The sequence below is a fragment of the Typopeltis vanoorti genome, chromosome 15 (genome assembly GCF_054136105.1).
Source record: "Typopeltis vanoorti isolate ZY-2024b chromosome 15, IOZ_Tvanoo_1.0, whole genome shotgun sequence".
In the NCBI taxonomy this organism is placed as follows: Eukaryota; Metazoa; Arthropoda; class Arachnida; order Uropygi; family Thelyphonidae; genus Typopeltis; species Typopeltis vanoorti.
In genome coordinates, this window is record NC_143563.1 from 35,885,369 (window position 1) to 35,905,245 (window position 19,877).

General features: G+C 35.7%; 1 protein-coding gene across 1 annotated transcript; it reads right to left on the bottom strand.

Moving 5' to 3' along the window:
- Positions 1–5,552: 5,552 nt before the first annotated feature.
- LOC150098616 (BTB/POZ domain-containing protein 1-like) lies at positions 5,553–15,580 on the bottom strand. Its single transcript, XM_090405493.1, has 3 exons — positions 15,448–15,580; positions 12,583–12,845; positions 5,553–6,982 (listed from the first exon to the last, which is right to left on the bottom strand). The coding sequence occupies exons 2-3, from the start codon at positions 12,843–12,845 to the stop codon at positions 5,926–5,928; spliced, it is 1,320 nt and encodes a 439-aa protein (XP_090261619.1). The 5' UTR covers positions 15,448–15,580; the 3' UTR covers positions 5,553–5,925.
- Positions 15,581–19,877: the final 4,297 nt, after the last annotated feature.

Genomic DNA, 19,877 nt, shown 5'->3' on the forward strand with positions numbered 1-19,877 from the left:
TAGTGAACTTATGAAGTTAATAGTAAAATTTCAGAGAATACTTCTGTCTTATATTAATGCAATTTCAAAAAAGGCATTGGTCGTCTTATAACTCAATTCCAAAGGCTATTTCTTTCTGTGGTGTGTCAATGCAATTTCAAAGATGACTTCTGAAGACACAAAATCAAGTAATTAAAATAGCAATGTTTCATAAATTTCATTCTGTTCATTTAGGATAATACCAAAATCATTTTCCCCTTGAAACTCTTATCAAAATATTTGAGTAGTTGCATAATTCGCAGTATTTTTGTGTCGTGGGTGAAACGAGAATATCACTAAACGACAACTAATATCACCTATAATAGTTTTCCGTCATTCATAATAATAACTATCCTCTTTCGATAGGATATTATCAATTATAAATAAATTATTTAATAATATTAATAAATAATTTTAAAAGATTTTATTAATTACATTAATGTTGTTATTGCAATTAATAAAATTAATATTGTTATGATGATATTGTTATTATTATCATCATCATCTTTCTAATAAATCATTCTGCTACTGTGGTTGCCATCGTAGGTAGACTGATCCATTATCAATTTCGTTTTACAATTTTTACAAGAGGATTCAACCTAACCCATTTATGAATATATTAAACAACAAGGAAAGTAACGTCAATTCCTAAATATTCGACTCCTAAGAACTTACTCCTTGAAGACTAGGGAAATACTCCCAGTCATCTGGAAGCTTATACCATTCCATTTCACTCAATATCTACATATTGAGTCCGCGCGGTTAGCCTAGTGGCTTTGCGCTTCGCAACCTTATGACTGGGGAAGGAGTGTCCTAGGGTCGATTCCCGTCGGAGAAGTGAGGAACTGAATGATCTTCCTCAGTTATAGCCAAGTTAGCCGGTCTTGGGCGCGGACAGCAGTATTTTATCCCCTAGTTTATTTGACGTTTTTCATCCCGCAAGCAGGCAAACCGACCCCGTGAACACACACGGATCCACAGCCATAAATACTCCATAAACCCCCCCATGAGGGGCTCAACTCGCCTCAATAGGGACGGGAGAAAAAAGGGAGGAAACTCCATACGAATAAAAAAATAAATATCTACATCAGTGGTTCTCAAACTGGGTGTCGCGAAATTTTGAATCGTTTATTTGAAAAAAGCAAAATATTCACTTGCCACAAATAACTAAATCAAAAGCAAAAAAATTATATATTTTGCTTTTAATGGATGAAGCGTATATAAAAATTATCATTTTTTGTATCACTCTTATATTATATCCTGGGATTTCATTAGATCACCGCGTGTCGTAGTAACTAGATATGTGACGGCACATAAATACTGGGGGAAATGAACTAATGAATGGTTAGTTGTCCTGCTGTCTGCTTTAGTATTTCTCTGTTCAGTGTGACAAGTATTATACATGGTCATTTCCCCTAAACAAAAATCATGAGTCTTTTGTCATCGCTGAGAATAAACGAAGTACGATATTAAAGTCGTTAAATTCAGTGAGTAGAGGTTTTTCTTATTGTTATATATTCCAACTATAACGAGAGACATCGTAAACAAATGTTTTTCCTTTTTCCATCCGGAAAAAAAAAATTATTTACTTGAAATAAATTTTAAAATAAAATATTAAAGTTACATATGCCCTTCAAAATCATGAATAATTTTTTCCTTAAAAAAAGAAGTGAAGATGCTGACGATCAAGAAATGTCTACTTGTAGCAAAGCTAACGAACTAATTCGCACTGATAAATTATCAAAAACTGGATACTTGCATTAATGAAGATTTGACTATTTTTAACGTTCAGCAACAAAAAAGCACTAATGAAACAACAGAAACAGAAAGAATAACTTCATGTAAAAGGGAACAATGAAAAAGAATGTAAAAACTCGTTTATATCAGGAGAGCTATCTAAAATTGGGATTAACGTGGTGTGGTGATAAATTAATTCCCAGACCTAAGTGTATTTTGTGTGGTTTGGTTCTATCAAATGAGGTTATGGTTCCTAGCAAATTATGGTGACATTTCTCCACAAAACATGAAAATTTGTCGAATAAAAATCCTGAATATTTCAAAGAGTTAATAAGATTACAAGAAAAACAAAGTAAACGTTTTGTAAGATAGTTTACAATTTCCGACCGAGTTCAAGAAGCGAGTTATTTAGTCGCTGAAATAATTGCGAAGGAAATGAAGCCTCATACTATCCGCGAAACCTTGATTCGTCCGGCCTGTTCAGCAATTGTGAGAACAATTTTTGGTACTGAGGCAGAAGAAAAAATAAAGAAGATTCCATTATCAAATGATACTATGAGTAGACATATTAATGATCTGCCAGTCGATATTGAAAAGTCAGTTATAACCAAAATAATCGAATCAAAAGTTTTCAGTTTGCAGTTAGATGAGTCAACTGATATCGGTGGTAAAGCACACTTACTTGTTTTTATTCGATCATTGAAGATGATAAAATTATCGAAGAATTTCTATGCTGCAAGGAATTCGAAAAAACTACGACGGGAAAAGATGTTTTTGATACAATGAACACATATTTTAATACAAATGGTCTATCTTGGAAAATGTAAGAACACTAATCTGCAAAAGCTTATTTACAGTCATTTAACATCGTTAGAAGAAAAAATTGACCATTATTCCCCAGACATTTCAGTCAATTTATACGATTGGATTCGAAATCCAATGGTAGAGTCAACATCAGCAATGAGTGAGTTAAGTCTTATAGAAGCCGAAGAATTAATTGATATAGTAACGATCGTACGTTGAGATTGAAGCATTCAGAAATGTGTCTGAATTCATTTTGGATAACAACTATGAAGGAATACCCCAATATAGGATTCAAAGCACTTAACATCTTATTGCAATTTTCTACATCTTATTTGTGTGAAAACTGGGTTTTTCTGCACTCGTAAATATTAAAACAAAGAAGAGAGAAAGATTAAAGCCCTTGAAAATGAGATGAGAATGTCTCTCAAAAACAAGGCCTAATATCAAAGAAATATGCAAACAACAGCAGGCACATATTTCACATTAAGTTCGTATTTTATTATCTGAATCTTTATAATAGATTTTGTTTTGTATGTTTTTGAGTTGTTTGAAAATAAACCAATTTAGTTTAAATAAAATATGTTTTCTTTTAAACACGCTTTCCTTCATTATCTTTAGTATCTGTAATATCAATTTATTTATGGGTTATATATGCGAGTCTTTCAGAATTAATTAATCGGCACTTTACTCTCTATAAAAAGCAAATAATACTAGGGGTGCCGTGAAATTTATTTATTGATTTTAGTGTGCCGCCAGACAAAAACGTTTGAGAACCATTGATCTACATAATAAATTTAATGCAGAAAACTGAATAATTTGGTAGTAATCTAAAAAATAAATCCTATTATGTTTATAAGGAAAAATATGCAGAAGTAGACATGGATATTCCCTAATGGTTATTATACGTTTAACTAAATAAATTATATCACAATAAACAATAAATAAAACATGCATTCAGAATAAACCTAATAGCCGAGCTTTTTTGCTGATAATCTTATAATTACAGCATCCTTAAGATCAAAAATAGTTGGTTGATATTTTTCATTGCTCTCTCTTCATTATTTATTTTGCCAACTATAGCATTCATTTTACCCATAAGAGTAATGATGTCATGTTTCTGTACTTGTTGCGCACATTTTTATAACTTATCTTGCAAATTCTCCTTCTCCTCAGGATCCTTCGCATTTGTTGTTGCATATATTTGTATTATTTCTCCACCTTACGTAGTTCAAATCCACATCGCATTGATGGCTTTCTCCCAAAATCTCTATTCCAAATTTTCCCAGTCTAAGAATATAATACTCAGGGTGTATTGTTGAATTAATACTCTTTACCGAATTTTTGATACAGTAAAAGAGAATAAATCTATGATCCTACACTCACAAACTTACTCCATCCACAGATGGTGTGTTCTTGTAATGGCATTTTCTGTACTCTAATTCTTCTCCTTTACTATGATTGATTGGTCGGGGAGAAAGACAAATTTTTCTAATATTTGTTTATCAAAACGACATACAAGATATCAAAGAAATCTATAACACATTGTTCAAAAGAAAGAGCGAAAAAATGTTCATGCGGTTCTTGATCAGCTGGTCATTTTATGCAGAAGTGAGCTAAACAGTCTGGGATTTTAAGCAGAGTTGAGGTAGTGATGAAGCATTCATTCCAGTCACGAATGCTTTTGGTATTTTCCCGAAGGAACAAAGTGTTTGTGTCGGGAGAAAGGAATCAATATTCTTCCCATTACGAGAAAATGACCGTGTAAGGGGTTCCATATATAAAGTGAATGAAGTTATGAAGAAGGCAAGTGACATTAATAGCACATTTAGCATCCGAATTCGTTGAAAATAAAGCAAGGGATCATTCGCAATGAAGATCTGTTTAAGATCGGATATTTTGTATACATTAAAAGTTGGGTTAGATAACCAAGTCTGCTGTCCATGCTAGCGCTGACAGTATCGAAGTGTGCTATAGTCAGCTTCTCTCCCGACACACTGGCGTATTAAATAGTGGAAAGATTATTGGCGAACTGATCGAGAAGCTTCGTGGTGCATCATCTTCATCATCAAGACAATTCGAATTAATAAATGTGCAACAAAATAAATTCACTAATGTGAATTCAATTATTAAAATTTCGAAGATTGTAGAATTATTTTATTTAGTTATTTTTTTTTTATTTAGAGGCGTCTCTATCAAATGCACTTCGCCTGAAATTTATATATATATATATATATATATATATATATATATATAACAATTCGCAAAACTATTGACACCATATTGACGATAGAAATAACGGTTAAAATTGATTGAAATCGCAGTTGCTGAAACTAAGCTCTTAGGAAGTGAGTATATTGAGTGTGTTCTTCAGCTAGTTTGTCTTATTTGAAAAATGAAATATAAAGTTTGCCACCTATATATGAAAGAAACTAATTGATTTTCTATTCTGCACACCTGTTAAGAGATATTTCTGCCGTATATCAGTAGAACAATTGATATTCTTTCTCTGTTTGCTAGTTGCCAATTGTGAAGTTGGTGATGATTGTAATCGCATGATTGAAATCGCATAATGACATGCAAAATAACTATACTATAAGTAGGACTTTTGTCTGATTATCAGCTGAGCAAACATGGTACAGGGAAAAAAAAATTTGAAATATAGTTGATAAATTTCTCAATAAGAAATAATGTGAAAATACGATAACAGATGAGGTTTGACCTCCAAATTAGTGTTTATATGTTTTTTTATCTATTTTTCATTACTCTTTCTGTTTTGTAAAATGTACGAATCCCAACTTGAACTTCCGTTCTAAAAACTTAAGTAAATGGCTAGCAGTTGATTATGAACGAAACAACTAAGGCTATGAGGCCACCTCAGTATGTCTATAAATTGGAAGAGCAGTCTCCAATGTATGTCAGAGTACAATATCTATTAAATATCGATTCATTAAATGTAAACCAGTCCCCGTGAATTGATAAAAAATTGATATAAATTTTGTTGAATATTTTCTTTATTTTCTTTGATCAAGTCTTTCTAATACAATTTATTTAAAGGGCATAAAATAATGAATCAAGTTGGCTTCTATAACTAAGAAATTCCACCTAATATCATATACCAAAGAAACCTCTGCTAATTTTCCTCCAGTGAGAGTACTTAATTTAGACATCACTCTGGTGGGAATAATCTGAAAATTCAAATTAAGTATCGTAGTTTATAAACCAGTCTTGTTAAACAGGATGCGTGGTCTTCAAGATCATGATGACTGGATAGAGATATGCAACTGTTTTATTTTTCGTAGTTTTTTCACTTCAATCATGAGTTAATAAAGTATTTCCCACCTGAGTTTATTCAGACTTTCTGCCAGTTTATGGTGTCCACAAAAGTCTCATGTCGATCTTTGGGTGAGAAACCGATTTCAAAATGGTAAAATTGGCTTTCGTGGGCCGACTTACCGCTAGCATGCTTGTAACAGCGGTATGCTGTACCTTCTTCAGTGGATGCCATTTTTTTCTTATTCTTCCATCTGGAATAGACAAAACAAAAGATACGTAGATTTCCTTTATATCTTCATGTGTTGCAGCGAGAAAAAGAGGTTCACACAGCTGAAAGGTGAAGCTGTTATCTCCTTCTATTTCTCGAAGGTTTATTTGGCTCCCGTGATTACCGTCGCCCACTAAACAGCACACAGAAATCTCTTGGGTTTTAAATTTATCTTTCGATGTAATAATGTCTCTGTTGAAGATCAGTCGTAGTCCAGCAATAAACAAATATCCCTCTGATACATTAATAGCTACAGTTATGACTCTTTCTTTGCTCATTTCGATTCCTTTATCCGTTTCATACTCTTCTTGTTTCGTAGCCAATGTCACGCTTTGAAAATCCTGATATTTTCTTTTTATCAAAATGGTTGATTTTGTACTGAGTTCAAACTTGAGATCGGTCATTGCCTGCCACATTTCCTCCTTTCTCATGGTTAAAAATCGGATATGAGACAAAATATTAGCGAGAACATCTTTCAAACTCCATTTCTCTCCTGCACCTTCAATATTCTTCCTTTGACATTCCTCTTCACCCCATCTACAGACATACTTGAAGAGATCAAATTCGGAAGAAATATTTAACGAATCTCTCTTTACGATAAACAGGATTACATAGTCTGGGGCTTCCAGAAAATCACGACTGCGAATAACGTGATCTATGTTTTTGTCGATCTCCCTGTGACATTCATACAAGACGTCGTTTTGGTTAAAGGTCAAGGCATAATCAAGCATGCTGCACACATTTCCCGAAGATACTGGAATACTTTTAACGAATTCGATGCACATTCGGTCAAGTTGAATTAGGGAATATTTTCTGGCACAAATCATTGTGTCCGTCGCCTCTTCCAGCGACCCTAGCTGCAACCAGTTTGTATAGATATACCTGAAAGAGTTGAATGCAGAGTAATATTAAACTTTATATAAATTTTATATAGTAGTTGTACTAGCAATATCTTAAAATAGAAGCTACACTAAACGTTATTGTTGTGGTTGTTGTTACAGTGTCCTGAAACAAAGACTCATCGAGAGAAAATTAACTCAACAAATAACATCGTATAATCAATTCAACAAATATAATTATAAAACCAAAACACAACAGAGAACATACAAATATTACAGATACAACAAACCCTTTATGGTGTCCGCTGCTTGGAACATGCTATCAAACCGAAACTTAAAAGCGCTCTCACGGCATTTACAACGCCTTCAAGCAAGGTGTTGTAAATGCCTTCAACACATTCCACTCGCTACTTCGTGTAAGAACAACTTCCTGTGAGTGCTCCTTCATATCCTAGTTTGTATGATTTCGGAAAACCCATCAGGTAAATGCTTCTCAGCACCACAATCATGTGAGGTTTTGATCTTCTGTCCATGAAACTTAATATATATATTTATAGCCGTCATACTCATGTACAAGGTATTAAAGATAACATAATAACCTGGCTGGAAATAGGTTCGTAATACATTCGCGTCCAAAATCTAAGGACGGACACTATTTCTGAAGATTATAACAGCAAATTCAGACTAATTAGCTTGTGGAAAGTTTAAATAACTCGATTTCGAATAGAAATTGGGTACACATTCAAATTTTTGAATCAAAAGTTCACTTAGTAGTACTCAACTGGATAAAAGGCTAAAGGCTGCGCTGAGCGAATTGTGATTGAATGAAGACTTTTCGTCAAGGAATAAAGTTGCAAATTTAGATGCTTTGTTATGTCTCAGAGACATCGTCTAGATGATTTTACGCCGGGAAGAATTATTGAAAAGCATCTAAAAGGCCGCACAATTACTGATATCGTCAGAGAGTAATGGAACGAATGGCTGGAACACATTCCATTACAAAGTAATGGAATGTGTTCGAGACGATTTCTAGGAAGTGGCCCTCGCTCTTCCACTATATGAAGAGACATTTTGGCTACACCAGCAACACATAATCAACACATCACGGAAGGTGAGCTTACAAGTCAGCTCGATTTAAGTCAAGGTACGCAGATATCTCGACAAACTTTGGGAAGACGTCTGCGACAAGTAGGCCTCAACGTCCAAAGGCCTCTATCCTGCATCACTTTATCCACAACTCATCGTAAGCTTTGTTTCAGTGGTATTTGCATAAAACCTGGACGAGACACCAATGGGCTAATATACTCTTTACAGATGAGAGTCGTTTTCGTCTTTAAGCTGTGCCTGTAGTCATGGTGTGAGGAGGCATTATTCTTAACGGATGTGCCCAGCTACACGTGCTGAAAAAAAGGACTAAGACTGATGATTAATATTGCAAAGAAGTTCTTTAACATCATGTTTGCCAAAGGATTCATTTTTAGGTATAACAGTGCCGCACAACATCGTACACTCTCCGGATCTGAACCCCGTTTGGGGACGCAATAGGGAGACGCATTGCTGCTCGAAATTCTTCTCAAGAAAATAAACAAGGCCATGTTATTGTTCTGAGAGAGGAGTGGAACCAGTGGACCTCAAATACATCTGAATCAATTGGTGCTATGCTGGGTATGACGTTTGGGGAGCTGCATCGCAGTTCGAGGTGGACATATTGGATTCTATACTGAAATGTCTCTCTGCGTAATTTTCTGTAAGCACATTAATTCCTTAATTACGTCCTTAGGAAATTGGTAACTTTTGCCCAAAATGTCTTGCAATTTAATTTCTGTCTAGTGTCATAGATTGAAGTAGAAATAGAGGGGATCGAGATGGTGCCGTACCTCCCCATAAAAGGGGCTCAAGGCAGTTGAATCACCATACGAAATGAATGAATGAATGAATTTGATTTGTACAAAATTTATAACACATTTTTGTGCGATATTTATTAGCATGACAGCAATCAATTTTTGCCTACATTTAGCTGCAGCCATGAATTTGTTTTCATATACAGATAAAAAGTAGTTCGTTCTTACCTTTTGGACGCCAGTTTAATAATAATAACAATAATAATAATAATACAGTAGTTTGCAGTTAACGTCAATCAGTACCGAATACGGGAGAATTTCTAGGAAAGAAATATATGAGTTCGATGAGAGGAATGAGAGAAGCGTCATAGATTTAATTAGAAACAAAGTGACAAGCAACGTATCGAAAAAGCATTGAAAAGTAAAGGGAGGTATCCAGTTAAAATGGGATGAAATATTCTTAGAAAGAAAAGAGAAATCATAATGGGAAACTAATTATCCAAATATTGATTGGGTAGCAGTAGAATCTTATGAGAAGAATGAAAATGAATTTATTGAGCTGTTGCGGAACAACTTCCTCAAGCAGCATGTGACGGAAGGAACTCGAGGTCAAATAGTGTTAGATTTGATTATAGTGTCAGAAGGCGTTTCCGTTAAAGTCTTAACTATTCTGCCTCCAATTGGTGACAGAGATCATGAGGTACTCACTTGGGAAGTGACTAAGTTTATGAATGTTCCATTCAGAAAAGGTTACATGCTGAACTACAAAACAGGAAATTATGACCAACTGAGGAGTGTACTGAGTTCATCAGTACACTCCTCAGTTGGTTTTTGTCCTCTGGTGATATGAACATAGGATAATCAGGAATGCCGCTGATATGCAGTACTTTCAGAATGATTTGAATAGGCTGGAATTGTGAGCATGGGAAAATGAATGTTAGTTCAATGTCAGGAAATGTAAACTCATTCGCTTTGGCGTGATTACATATCCAATATTGTATTATATTGGTGGGATTACGCTAGAAGAAACTGATGAGGGCTAGGGACCTTGGAGTGTTAGTTGATAGGAAGTTGAAGTTCAAATACAACTCAAGAGATAATTGCAATGCTGAAACGAACATTCACATATAAAGGTAACGATGTTATTTTGTCTTTTTAGAAGGCCTTGATAATACCTCACTTGGACAGAAGATGTCCAAGCAGTCAATTCACATTTGCTTGATGCAATATGAATATAGTGTAGCAAATGTAACGGTTGTTTACCATTAATTAAAGTCTACCAATGCTTGTATGTGTCTGCTTAATTCTGCTTACTTTTTTTTTATTTCAAAGGTACCTCCACTGTTCAGTGGTTGCCTTGTAATCCCCTTCTCCACTGCAAGCGGGCATCCAAGAAGCCTTCTTGCAACACCCCCCCCCCAGCTCGCACTGTCTCCTCCTCCATGAAAGATGGATGACAGGACGGTGACCAGTTCATCACTCACTTGGACTATCTCTCCTGTTGCATTCATTGAACATGTTCATACCGCTTTAAAGATCGATATTCGAAGCGGTCCATCACATTTTCTTGAGAATTCAATCTCTCCATGATGTCTCATTCCAAAATGTTTGAAGCCGAGAATATACACATCCTTCGTCGTAAGCCATCCATCGCTGTAGAGATGGATGGCGCTTACGATGCCTAGCATTCGATGTCTAGCCTTTTCCCCACATACATCAGAACACTCTCTACTATCATTTGAACTATCATATTCCTTGTTTTTTGTCGAATGTCTCAACTTCAAAACACACCATTCGGTTGCTTAATTGCATTACGGGCTTCGTTGACACGATCATCTACTGCACATCTTTTTCACATGTTCCCGACTGATGAATAATGCGTCCTAAGTACAAACTAACTTGACTTTACCGACTAGGGGATTTTAGTATCTGTCTTTCTCCGCCAAATATTTTGTCTTGGTCAAATTAACTTTACATCTCCCATAGTGCAAACACCAACCAGTGTTTTCATAAAGTCAATGTCATCCCGATCTTGAGCAATTATCACTTGATCATCCCCAACAATAGCGAATTAATGGCACTGTTTTCAGTCTCAATTCCCATAGCTCCACACGAAGTATTCCAACGTGCCAGCATTGCATCAAGTTAAATCTAAAAAGAGTCTGTGACAACCTTGTCTCAGACCTACGGATGCTACAAACTTAGCTGATACCAGTGACTCGCAAATTAATAGCTCATCTGCACCTTCTATATATTCTATTAATATTCTATTAATATATATATATATATATATATATATATATATACAGGGTGTTCGGGATAAATTTGACAGTTTCGTAAGGAAAAAGAAAATCTTCTTTGTATCTATTAAATTTAATGAATTGACAAAAAAACATTACAGGCAGAGTTAATTACAATACTATCAACAAGATTTACTCAAAATAACCACCATTAGCATCGATCACAGCTTCAATTCTGCTTCGGAACCTCGAACAAGCTGATGCTACAGTCTCCCTGGGAAGGGCCGCAAATACTGTTTTAATTTTATCCATTAACTGGGCTTTTGTATTACTGGAAGTGCGATTGGTGTCTTTTTCAACTGCGCCCCATACAAAATAATCCATGGGGTTAAGGTCTGGGGAGTTTGGAGGCCAAACATTTGGACTGGTGAAGTCGTAGAAATTTTCAGACAACCATTTTTGACTTTTCCCAGAGGTGTGGCAAGGGGCCGAATCCTGCTGCCATACATACGGCCTACCATTGGCTACCCTTGTTATCCAGGGCTTGACTACAGTTAGCAACTCCACGAACAAAGCCCGAATTCCAATGCCAGGGTTCTTCAACACCTGTTCCTGCAGATTTGCGAGGAATTCTGCTGTACGAACGCAATCAGATCGTCTGCTAGGGATCTTTCTTCTTGCTACATCCTCGTAGTCACCATTGCAAGTCTCTAGTTCATGCCTGATTGTTTTTACTGTATTCAGGGAGCATTGGGCAGCAGTCGTAATATCCTTATTTTGATGGCGGGCACGAATCATCATGATACAAGTTATTCTCTTCCATGATTCAGGTGGGTTCCAGCTATCCATCCTTTCTGACATCTTGTATATGAATGAAGAAGGGTCCAAACTTTTAAATGAAGAGAAGTGTTAATACATGTAACTTACGGAAAAATATAATTAATTATAAATATGTCAAATTTATCCCGAACACCCTGTATATATATAGGGTGGTTCAAAATTCCACGTACGAACTTTGAGGGGAGATAGAGAACATGAAAATCAACCATATTCACATAGGAAAGCATGACCAGAAACGCCACCCGAAAGTGATAGGTGGCGCTGTTCGCCAGCACTTCAAGTGAGCAATTGGGGCTTCCTCATTCAAGCTTTCGACGTCGTACGAAGAATATGCGTCGTTTTACTAACGCTCAGATGGCAGACATGCACCTCGTTTACCATATTATGTATCCAACTGCTATTGAATTGTTCATTTACGCCTAATAAAGTTTTTTTACACTACTTACTGCCTTGCGTTATTTCTGTATCTTTCTGTAATGGTTAGTACCTTCCGGTGGCGTTTCCGGTCATGCTTTCTTATGTGAATATGGTTGATTTTGATGTTCTCTACTTCCTCTCAAAGTTTGTACGTAGAATTTTTTAACCAGCCTGTATATATGTATTGTGTATGGTATGAGACTTTTCTGTGTAATCCGCCTATTTAACGAATCTAATAAATCTTCACAAAATCTGTACATTTCAAAAGTTATTTTTGTATTCTAAAAATAAAAGGAATTGTCTACCTTTTCATGAGCAGGAATCCTCTCACCGTTAGATCTTCCACAGAAATTTCCAACTTCTGACTCTTTTGTTCTGACCCGTACAGTAGTTGACGGAGGTTTGAACTTCTGTTTGCTAATACACACTTGTGGGCTCCGATTTGTTTTTTATCACGGCCGACCAAGAAGATGACATCAACAGACTCCTCGTCGAACATAAGTTGCTCCATCAGACTTACCAACGTGACATTCATCTCCATGTTTCTCTGCTCTTTAGTTCCTGCCATCTAAAACCAAATAAACTCAACTGTATTTATGCACAAAATATATATATCTGTTATACTCGTATATTATTCCCCTTCTATTATATAGATATGGAATTCGAAATTATATACTCCGATTAATCAAAATATTAGGACCATCCAGTCTGTTCCAAGCCAGCCAGACTGCACAGTTGGATACAGGCCGGTGGTGACGGCATCCTGCTATGGGAATTGTTCTCATGGACATCACTGGGTGGGTCCTCTCGTCCCTATTTAACATTTTGACCTCAGTGTTTACTTCGGAATTGTTTCGAAGAAAATATCGCCTACTTAGGGACAACATGGTTTGCTTATGGATCTGGACTCTTCCAACAAGGCAATGCCTCTTGTCACAAGGTTTGCCTTGCGCAAGCGTGGTTCCAGGATCCAAATATTCAGTATGTTTCCCTGGACGCCTAATTCTCCTAATTTGAATCGCATTTAATATTGGTGGGATCATGTGGAACGCAGCATCGACCAGTGCTACGTTCAGTCGATAACCTCCGGGAGTTATTCTGTCTTGTTGATCCAGAATACCTCAAGAAGTCTTCCGTAGTCTAAAAGGTGCAAGAGGTTATCTCAATTCCAGATCTTTGCCGAAGATCTCGTAATAATAATTCATCAATACATGTATGAAATATCTACTTTATATTATTATAGGTATAAATGATAAAAGTTTATGAGTACATTATAGTATAAATGAAAACAGGCTTCTTATTTGCTGTATTTACGAAGAATAGAATTAAATGACGTTAACTATTCCATCATTTCAGCAGAGAAGTTATCATACATCAACACAAATCACGTCTCGTTTTTTATGTTCATTTCTTTAATAAATGCCTTTACAGGCTCGCAGCACATCTAACAAAGGATTCTTGAAAGGTGGGAGATACTCAGTCTTCAGAGAGCGTAATATTCTTTGGGATTGGAGTTTGATGTTTCAATTTCAGCCGTTTCATCATCAGGAATCCTCGCACTGTTAAGTCATCATTGCTTCTTAGAATAACTATGTGCAAGGAATTTCAGTATTTTGTTCCTTTTCTTGTTTACATAATAAACAGTGGGTGAACCTATGGTTTCCGCTCCAGAGAACTGTTTCTTTGTATCGATATGGACTTGAGCTTACGCTTGACATGGCCAATGAAATTTTCCTCGGATAAAAGCAATAGCTAGGGTTAAATGTAACAAAAATAAGCGAAGAATCACTCAAAATCAAGGCATCCCCACCACCTGCAGGGTTAAGTGAGTGCGTGTCACAAGCAACACCATCTTTCGCTGCCCACTGAACTAGCTGAAAGTTTGCTGAACTTTCGAGTTTGCTCTCGTGATTTTGTCCTGGCTAAAGAAGGTGCTGATCGCATGTTGCTAGAAAAGTGGTGAATCTATATAATTGTATTATAATAATGTCCAATTATTTTCCACATTGAACGTGCACGACCATCAGTTTGGGTAACCTTAGCAACTCAAATTGAGGGTCCCCTTACACTGACAACCAAGTGTCAAGTACACATACTGGCAATTGAATTATAAACTTCGCAGAAATCACTGGTTTCCGTATAGGCTTGCGACTGCCAATGCCTATCCTCTTAAAATCCCTGTGCATAGCCAGGTGAGATTGGTTGGGAACAGCCTTCATTAAATGCGTCAGTCAGTTTCTTCACAGGAAGTTCTGTTTGTTGGTCCAAGCATTCTCAGACGACGGCGACGTTTCTGACAAACTGTCTTAGGACCTCAGTTACGCCTCTTAGACAAGAATGTGGGTTATTTTTCCACTGAATAAACATTCGGGATATCTTACCGTTTGAGAAACCAGTCAGCTGTGCTGTTTTTAAAGTCGTGGCTCCAACCATACGGGCACCCACGATAAGCCCTTTCATCGAACTCCGAATGATCCATGGTTTTTCCCATTGCGATCAACACTGTTGACGATTCCTAACCAACAACGGTCTTAAATAGATGCTTAGAACACGTGGCCAAGTATTTTGCGTATACGCTGAGTAAGTGAGTTTACGCACATGTGCATAAAGATTTCTAATTCTGGGGCGGGTGTACGTATAAACCTGAATATTTGTTGTGGTACAACAAATATTCAGTTATAGGCACATTTGAGCAATGGATATGTACTCACTCCCCTGAATATATGCGTAAAAGAAGCTAATCGTGGAATTGTCTTTGAATATTTTTGCGTACTCTAAATGTCTGTCTTGCAATTCCATAGTTGTTCACAACCCCAATTATCTAAAAATCTGCACTATAAAATGGTGTAAGAAGTGTGACTCAACATTATGAGAAGTGGATAAAAAAAAACGTACATGGTTTAGTTATATGTGCTTAATATTCTCTTCGAAGTTCTTTTGCAAGTTTGTACATTTATATATTGAAAAAATCGTTGTCTCTCTTTGACTCAGATCGGCGATACTCTCATTCCTTTCCTTCCATATGCGGTTTCAAACTTTTCAAATGTATCACAATAAAGAACCAACTAAACATTGCAATCTTAAATGCGCACACTAAAAACGCTTAGCCATTTTCTTCATTAGACATAAAATAGCAGAAGAATCAGAATAATAATCAGAAGAATCCTTACCTGAACATGGAATTAATGAAAATCCAACCCTCTAATTTTTTTCGGCAGTATTGGTTAGAAAATTCGCTAAACGAAACTAGGTGATTTGGTCGCGAGACCAACACAGCAATATAAATCGACCAGTAAACTAAACCCTGATTACACAGAATGATGTATTTATCATCCAATTACAGATATAATGGTAGACGATAATCCAGCCTTTATCACAAAGTCAAAGGTAATTACCAGAAGCTCCTCTGATAATAATTTCAAAGCACTTTAAATTTGCTGATTATTCCAATAATAGTTTACTGTACTGCTGAACTAATCAAAATGATTTCATTGTATTATTCACTGAAGGTTATCGGCAAATAAAAAAAAGGTTATGGGATCATGATACTGAAAGTGAAACAAGATTGTGTCATCATGAGTACAATTTTTAATTTAAAACACAGGTTTTAAATTAAAAATTGTAATTTCTTATTGATTCATAAAGTATACAGTATAGGGTTATGCATGGAATAGCATATCGGGTAAATGGCCTCCATGGCTTTGCTGGCACATACGCACGCTTTTGTCGAAATTTTCCATGACCGTTTTGCATAAATGTGGCTGAATTTCGTTGATACAGCGCTCAATTTCCTCCTTCAAGGCGTGGGTGGTCGTGGCATAAACCTTAGACTTCAAAAAACCCCAAAGAAAAACGTCCAACGGCGTTAAGTCACATGATCTGGGCGGCCAATCTGATCACCAAAACGGGAAATTACACGACCAGGAAATGACTCATGCAGTAATTGAATTGTTTCTCGGGCTGTACGGCATGTGGCACCGTCTTATTGAAACCACATGTCGTCCACATCCATATCTTGCAGTTTAGGCACAAAAAACTGGATTATCATATCGCAATAGCGAGCACCATTAACTGTTATTGCCTTACCAGCCGCATTTTCGAAGAAGAATGGACCGATGATGCCTCCAGCCCAAAATCCGCACCAAACAGTGACACGTTGTGGATGCATTTGTTTCTCAACAATCACTCGTGGATTTTCTGAACCCTAAATGCGACAATTTTGTCGATTAACGAAGCCATCAAGAAGAAAATGAGCCTCATCGCTGAAGATGATTTTGTTCGAAAAATAACCATTCACTTGTTGTTGTTCCATAATCCATTCAACGAACTCTCTTCGCTGTGTGTGTGGTCAGTAGGCTTCGGTTCTTGAGTCAATTGAACTTTGTAAGCATAAAGATGCAAATCTTTCGTGAGAATACGCTGTAGAGAGCTTCTCGAAATGCCCAATTCAAGACCACGGTGCCGAATTGATGTTCCTGGACTCTCACGAACTGCTTCGATGTTTTCTGTTAAACGATTGTTGAAGGACGCCAGAGTGTATAAAATCACTAATTGATCCAGTTTCCTTGAATTTTTTAATTAATCTTTTCACAGTTGATGAAGTTAAATCACTATTCCGACCATATTTTGTACGAAAATTGCGAACTGTAGCTGCCAAACCTTCATTATTTTTAAAATATTGCTCAACAATGAAAATGCATTGTTCTTTCGTGTAGCGCTCCATTTTTAATAACCTTGAACTGTCAGCTGTCACGCTCTTTTTTTTCTCGTTAGCAACACTTTTCCGCACAAATGGCGTTAAATTTAAATCTTGCGTGAATTTTGGGACACCCTGTTCAAAAGAAATAATAATAAATAAAATAAAATAATACAAGGATGAAAATAGTGTTTATTTGCCTAATTAAATCATAAGTGTCACTCAAGTGCTATTTTGTCTACTTAGTGTCCAAATTTCAATGTAATTTTCTTTTTCTTATTTTATTAATTTTCTGGTTATTGTTGTCATTATGGTTATTTTAGAACATTATTCAGTAATTTCCTGCGAATATTTAGTAATAACTGAACATTCGCAGTTTCTAATCATTTCTCAACAATTTTAGTCTCAAAACATTCCAAACGTCCATTTTTTCTTATTCTATCTACCTTGTTTTTGCCAACATTTTCCTTAGAGCCTCTTCATTTCTATTGTTTAGAACAGGGCTTCCCAAACTTTTGGATGTAAAGGCCCCCTTGGTAAAATTAAAATATTTCACTGCTCTCATCGAAAAAAAAAATCGTAATATAGACATATATTATTATAATATTTGGTGTATTTATATTCAATATAAAACATACACATCGAATATTGCAAAAAATCAAATGCAAATATTACATTTTTAGCATCTTACATACACATTCGAAATGGCACACACTTAGTCTTAAAATATTTTAAATTTGTTTTAATTATTTCACGGGCCCCCATCAACAAAACTAACGGCCCACAGTTTGGGAAGCGCTGGTTTAGAATATAAGTATGTCTCTTTTTCGTTTGTCTCCATGTCTCTTCGGGTTAAGACAAAATGGGCCAAAATGAACTTCTGTTCATCAACAGAAGAGTACATTTACGTAGGATCTCAATGTCCTACTTATAAGAGTACATTTAAGTAGGACCTCATCAAAAGAAGCTTTGGTGCAGTAAAGTCGTCTTCAATATCAATATGAAACAAACATGGTCGACCGTCAACGAATTTCCTAACAGAAAACGTCAAACATCCCTTGCAAGTCTTCCTAGCGAAATTTGAAACAATTTCGATCAAGAGATGGAGCCACAACGCCTTGCAGAATCCTTCAACAAAAATTACACATTCACGAGAAGACATCAGTTAACTCACACCGAATATAAAACCAGCTCACTGTAGTTAGCAGCAAACTATATTCTTTCCATCTGTCTCCAAAAAGCAGACCTGAAAGATGCTCTCTCCTAACGAAACCTTAAATCAAAGACAACATCAAGGTCATCGACCTTATAACACATTTGCACAAAAGTACCGAATGACCAACTACATCCGGTTCTTTTGAAACATATCAATGCAATACTTCATAAGAGAATTATCCCCCATTAAACACAGCAATAATCACACCTCTCCACAAACATGGTAAAATATATATACAAATTGTAATCGTAATGTTATGTTTCATATCTTAATTGTAATGTTATGTTTCATGTAAAGTCTGTACACGCTCTAATATCTCATCACAATTTCTGTTCAATTGTACATGCTTTTTTACAGTATTTTTTGCAGAAAATAAAAAAATAAAAACTGCAATGCGTTCACCAAAAATAAAATAATAACAATACTCATTGTATTTCCCTTTTTCGCCTTGGTGTGGCGCTGAGGCAGTGGTATGTTAGTATTCTAACTGGCACTGAAATGAAATGACAATCGCATCGGCTTATTGTGTTTGCGGATAATATCATCAATCGGCTATTGTGATCAAAATCCTCGAATGTTTTGCTTTTTGCATCTCAAAATTAAAAACTTTAAGGGTTAATCAGGAGAAAATTTGACAATGAACATTTGTCAAAATCTGACTTTTGTGTTAATCTTCTTTTAATCTTATCCTTCCGTAAATCATTTGGTAGCAAAGTCATGGAACTAAGTCTCAGAGAAGACTATTGAAAACTGTTTCCAGATGGTTGGATTTTTTGAAACAAACTCCAAAAACTCCTTCTTCCGAAGAATTTGAATTATCCTACAAATGAAATTTTTGATAAAACCCCAGACGGTATGTCAAAAAAAGAATTTAAAAATTGGTTGGATATTGATAATAACGTTGTGGTATTTCTACAATGACAGCGTCGGAAATATGTCCAGCTACTTCCCATGAGAACTTTAAACTAGTAGAAAAAAGTGATGCAAGTATAGAAGAACAAATTTTAGAAGCTCCTCCAACTAATATCAGATGCAAGAAGCTCTATGAATACTTCACCAGGGTGTACAACATGGGGAGACAAACTTTGAAAAACGTTATGAGTCTGAGCAATTGATTCATGAACTACTATATTCAAATACACGATCGACAACCCTTGATAAGTTTTTAAAATAAAGTTTATTGTTGTTACTTATTAAAAGGTTACTTATAACAATGAATTAATTTAAATAATGTTCGTAACAATAAATTGAAATAAATGATGCAATTTTTATATCTTTTGCTTAATGTAATCAACCGGTTATCATTATCGTAAAACGACTGTCCCAAAGTGATCTCAATGAGCGGGCGTCTGCTATATTAATAAAATAATATATTTTAAATTAGATTTTTTTTATATTAATTTACTTTAAAATTAAATATAATTCACTAACATATATTTTATTTAGTCATCATAATTCTAGCTCTCAATTACTTTGTACCTTGTATTTGCTTTACAATATTCGGTAATATTAGAAGGTGCATTCAAACAAAAATACGTCGATAGCTTACAACACAACATTGATGCAGTGTGTTATGAGAGTAGCATTGACTAGCCAAATATAGTGAAACTAAAATGTTGCAAACAGGACCAATCTTGGGAGTTAGTACAAAGCTCTTCCACTAGGTGGAAGTAGTCTAAGCAAAACGT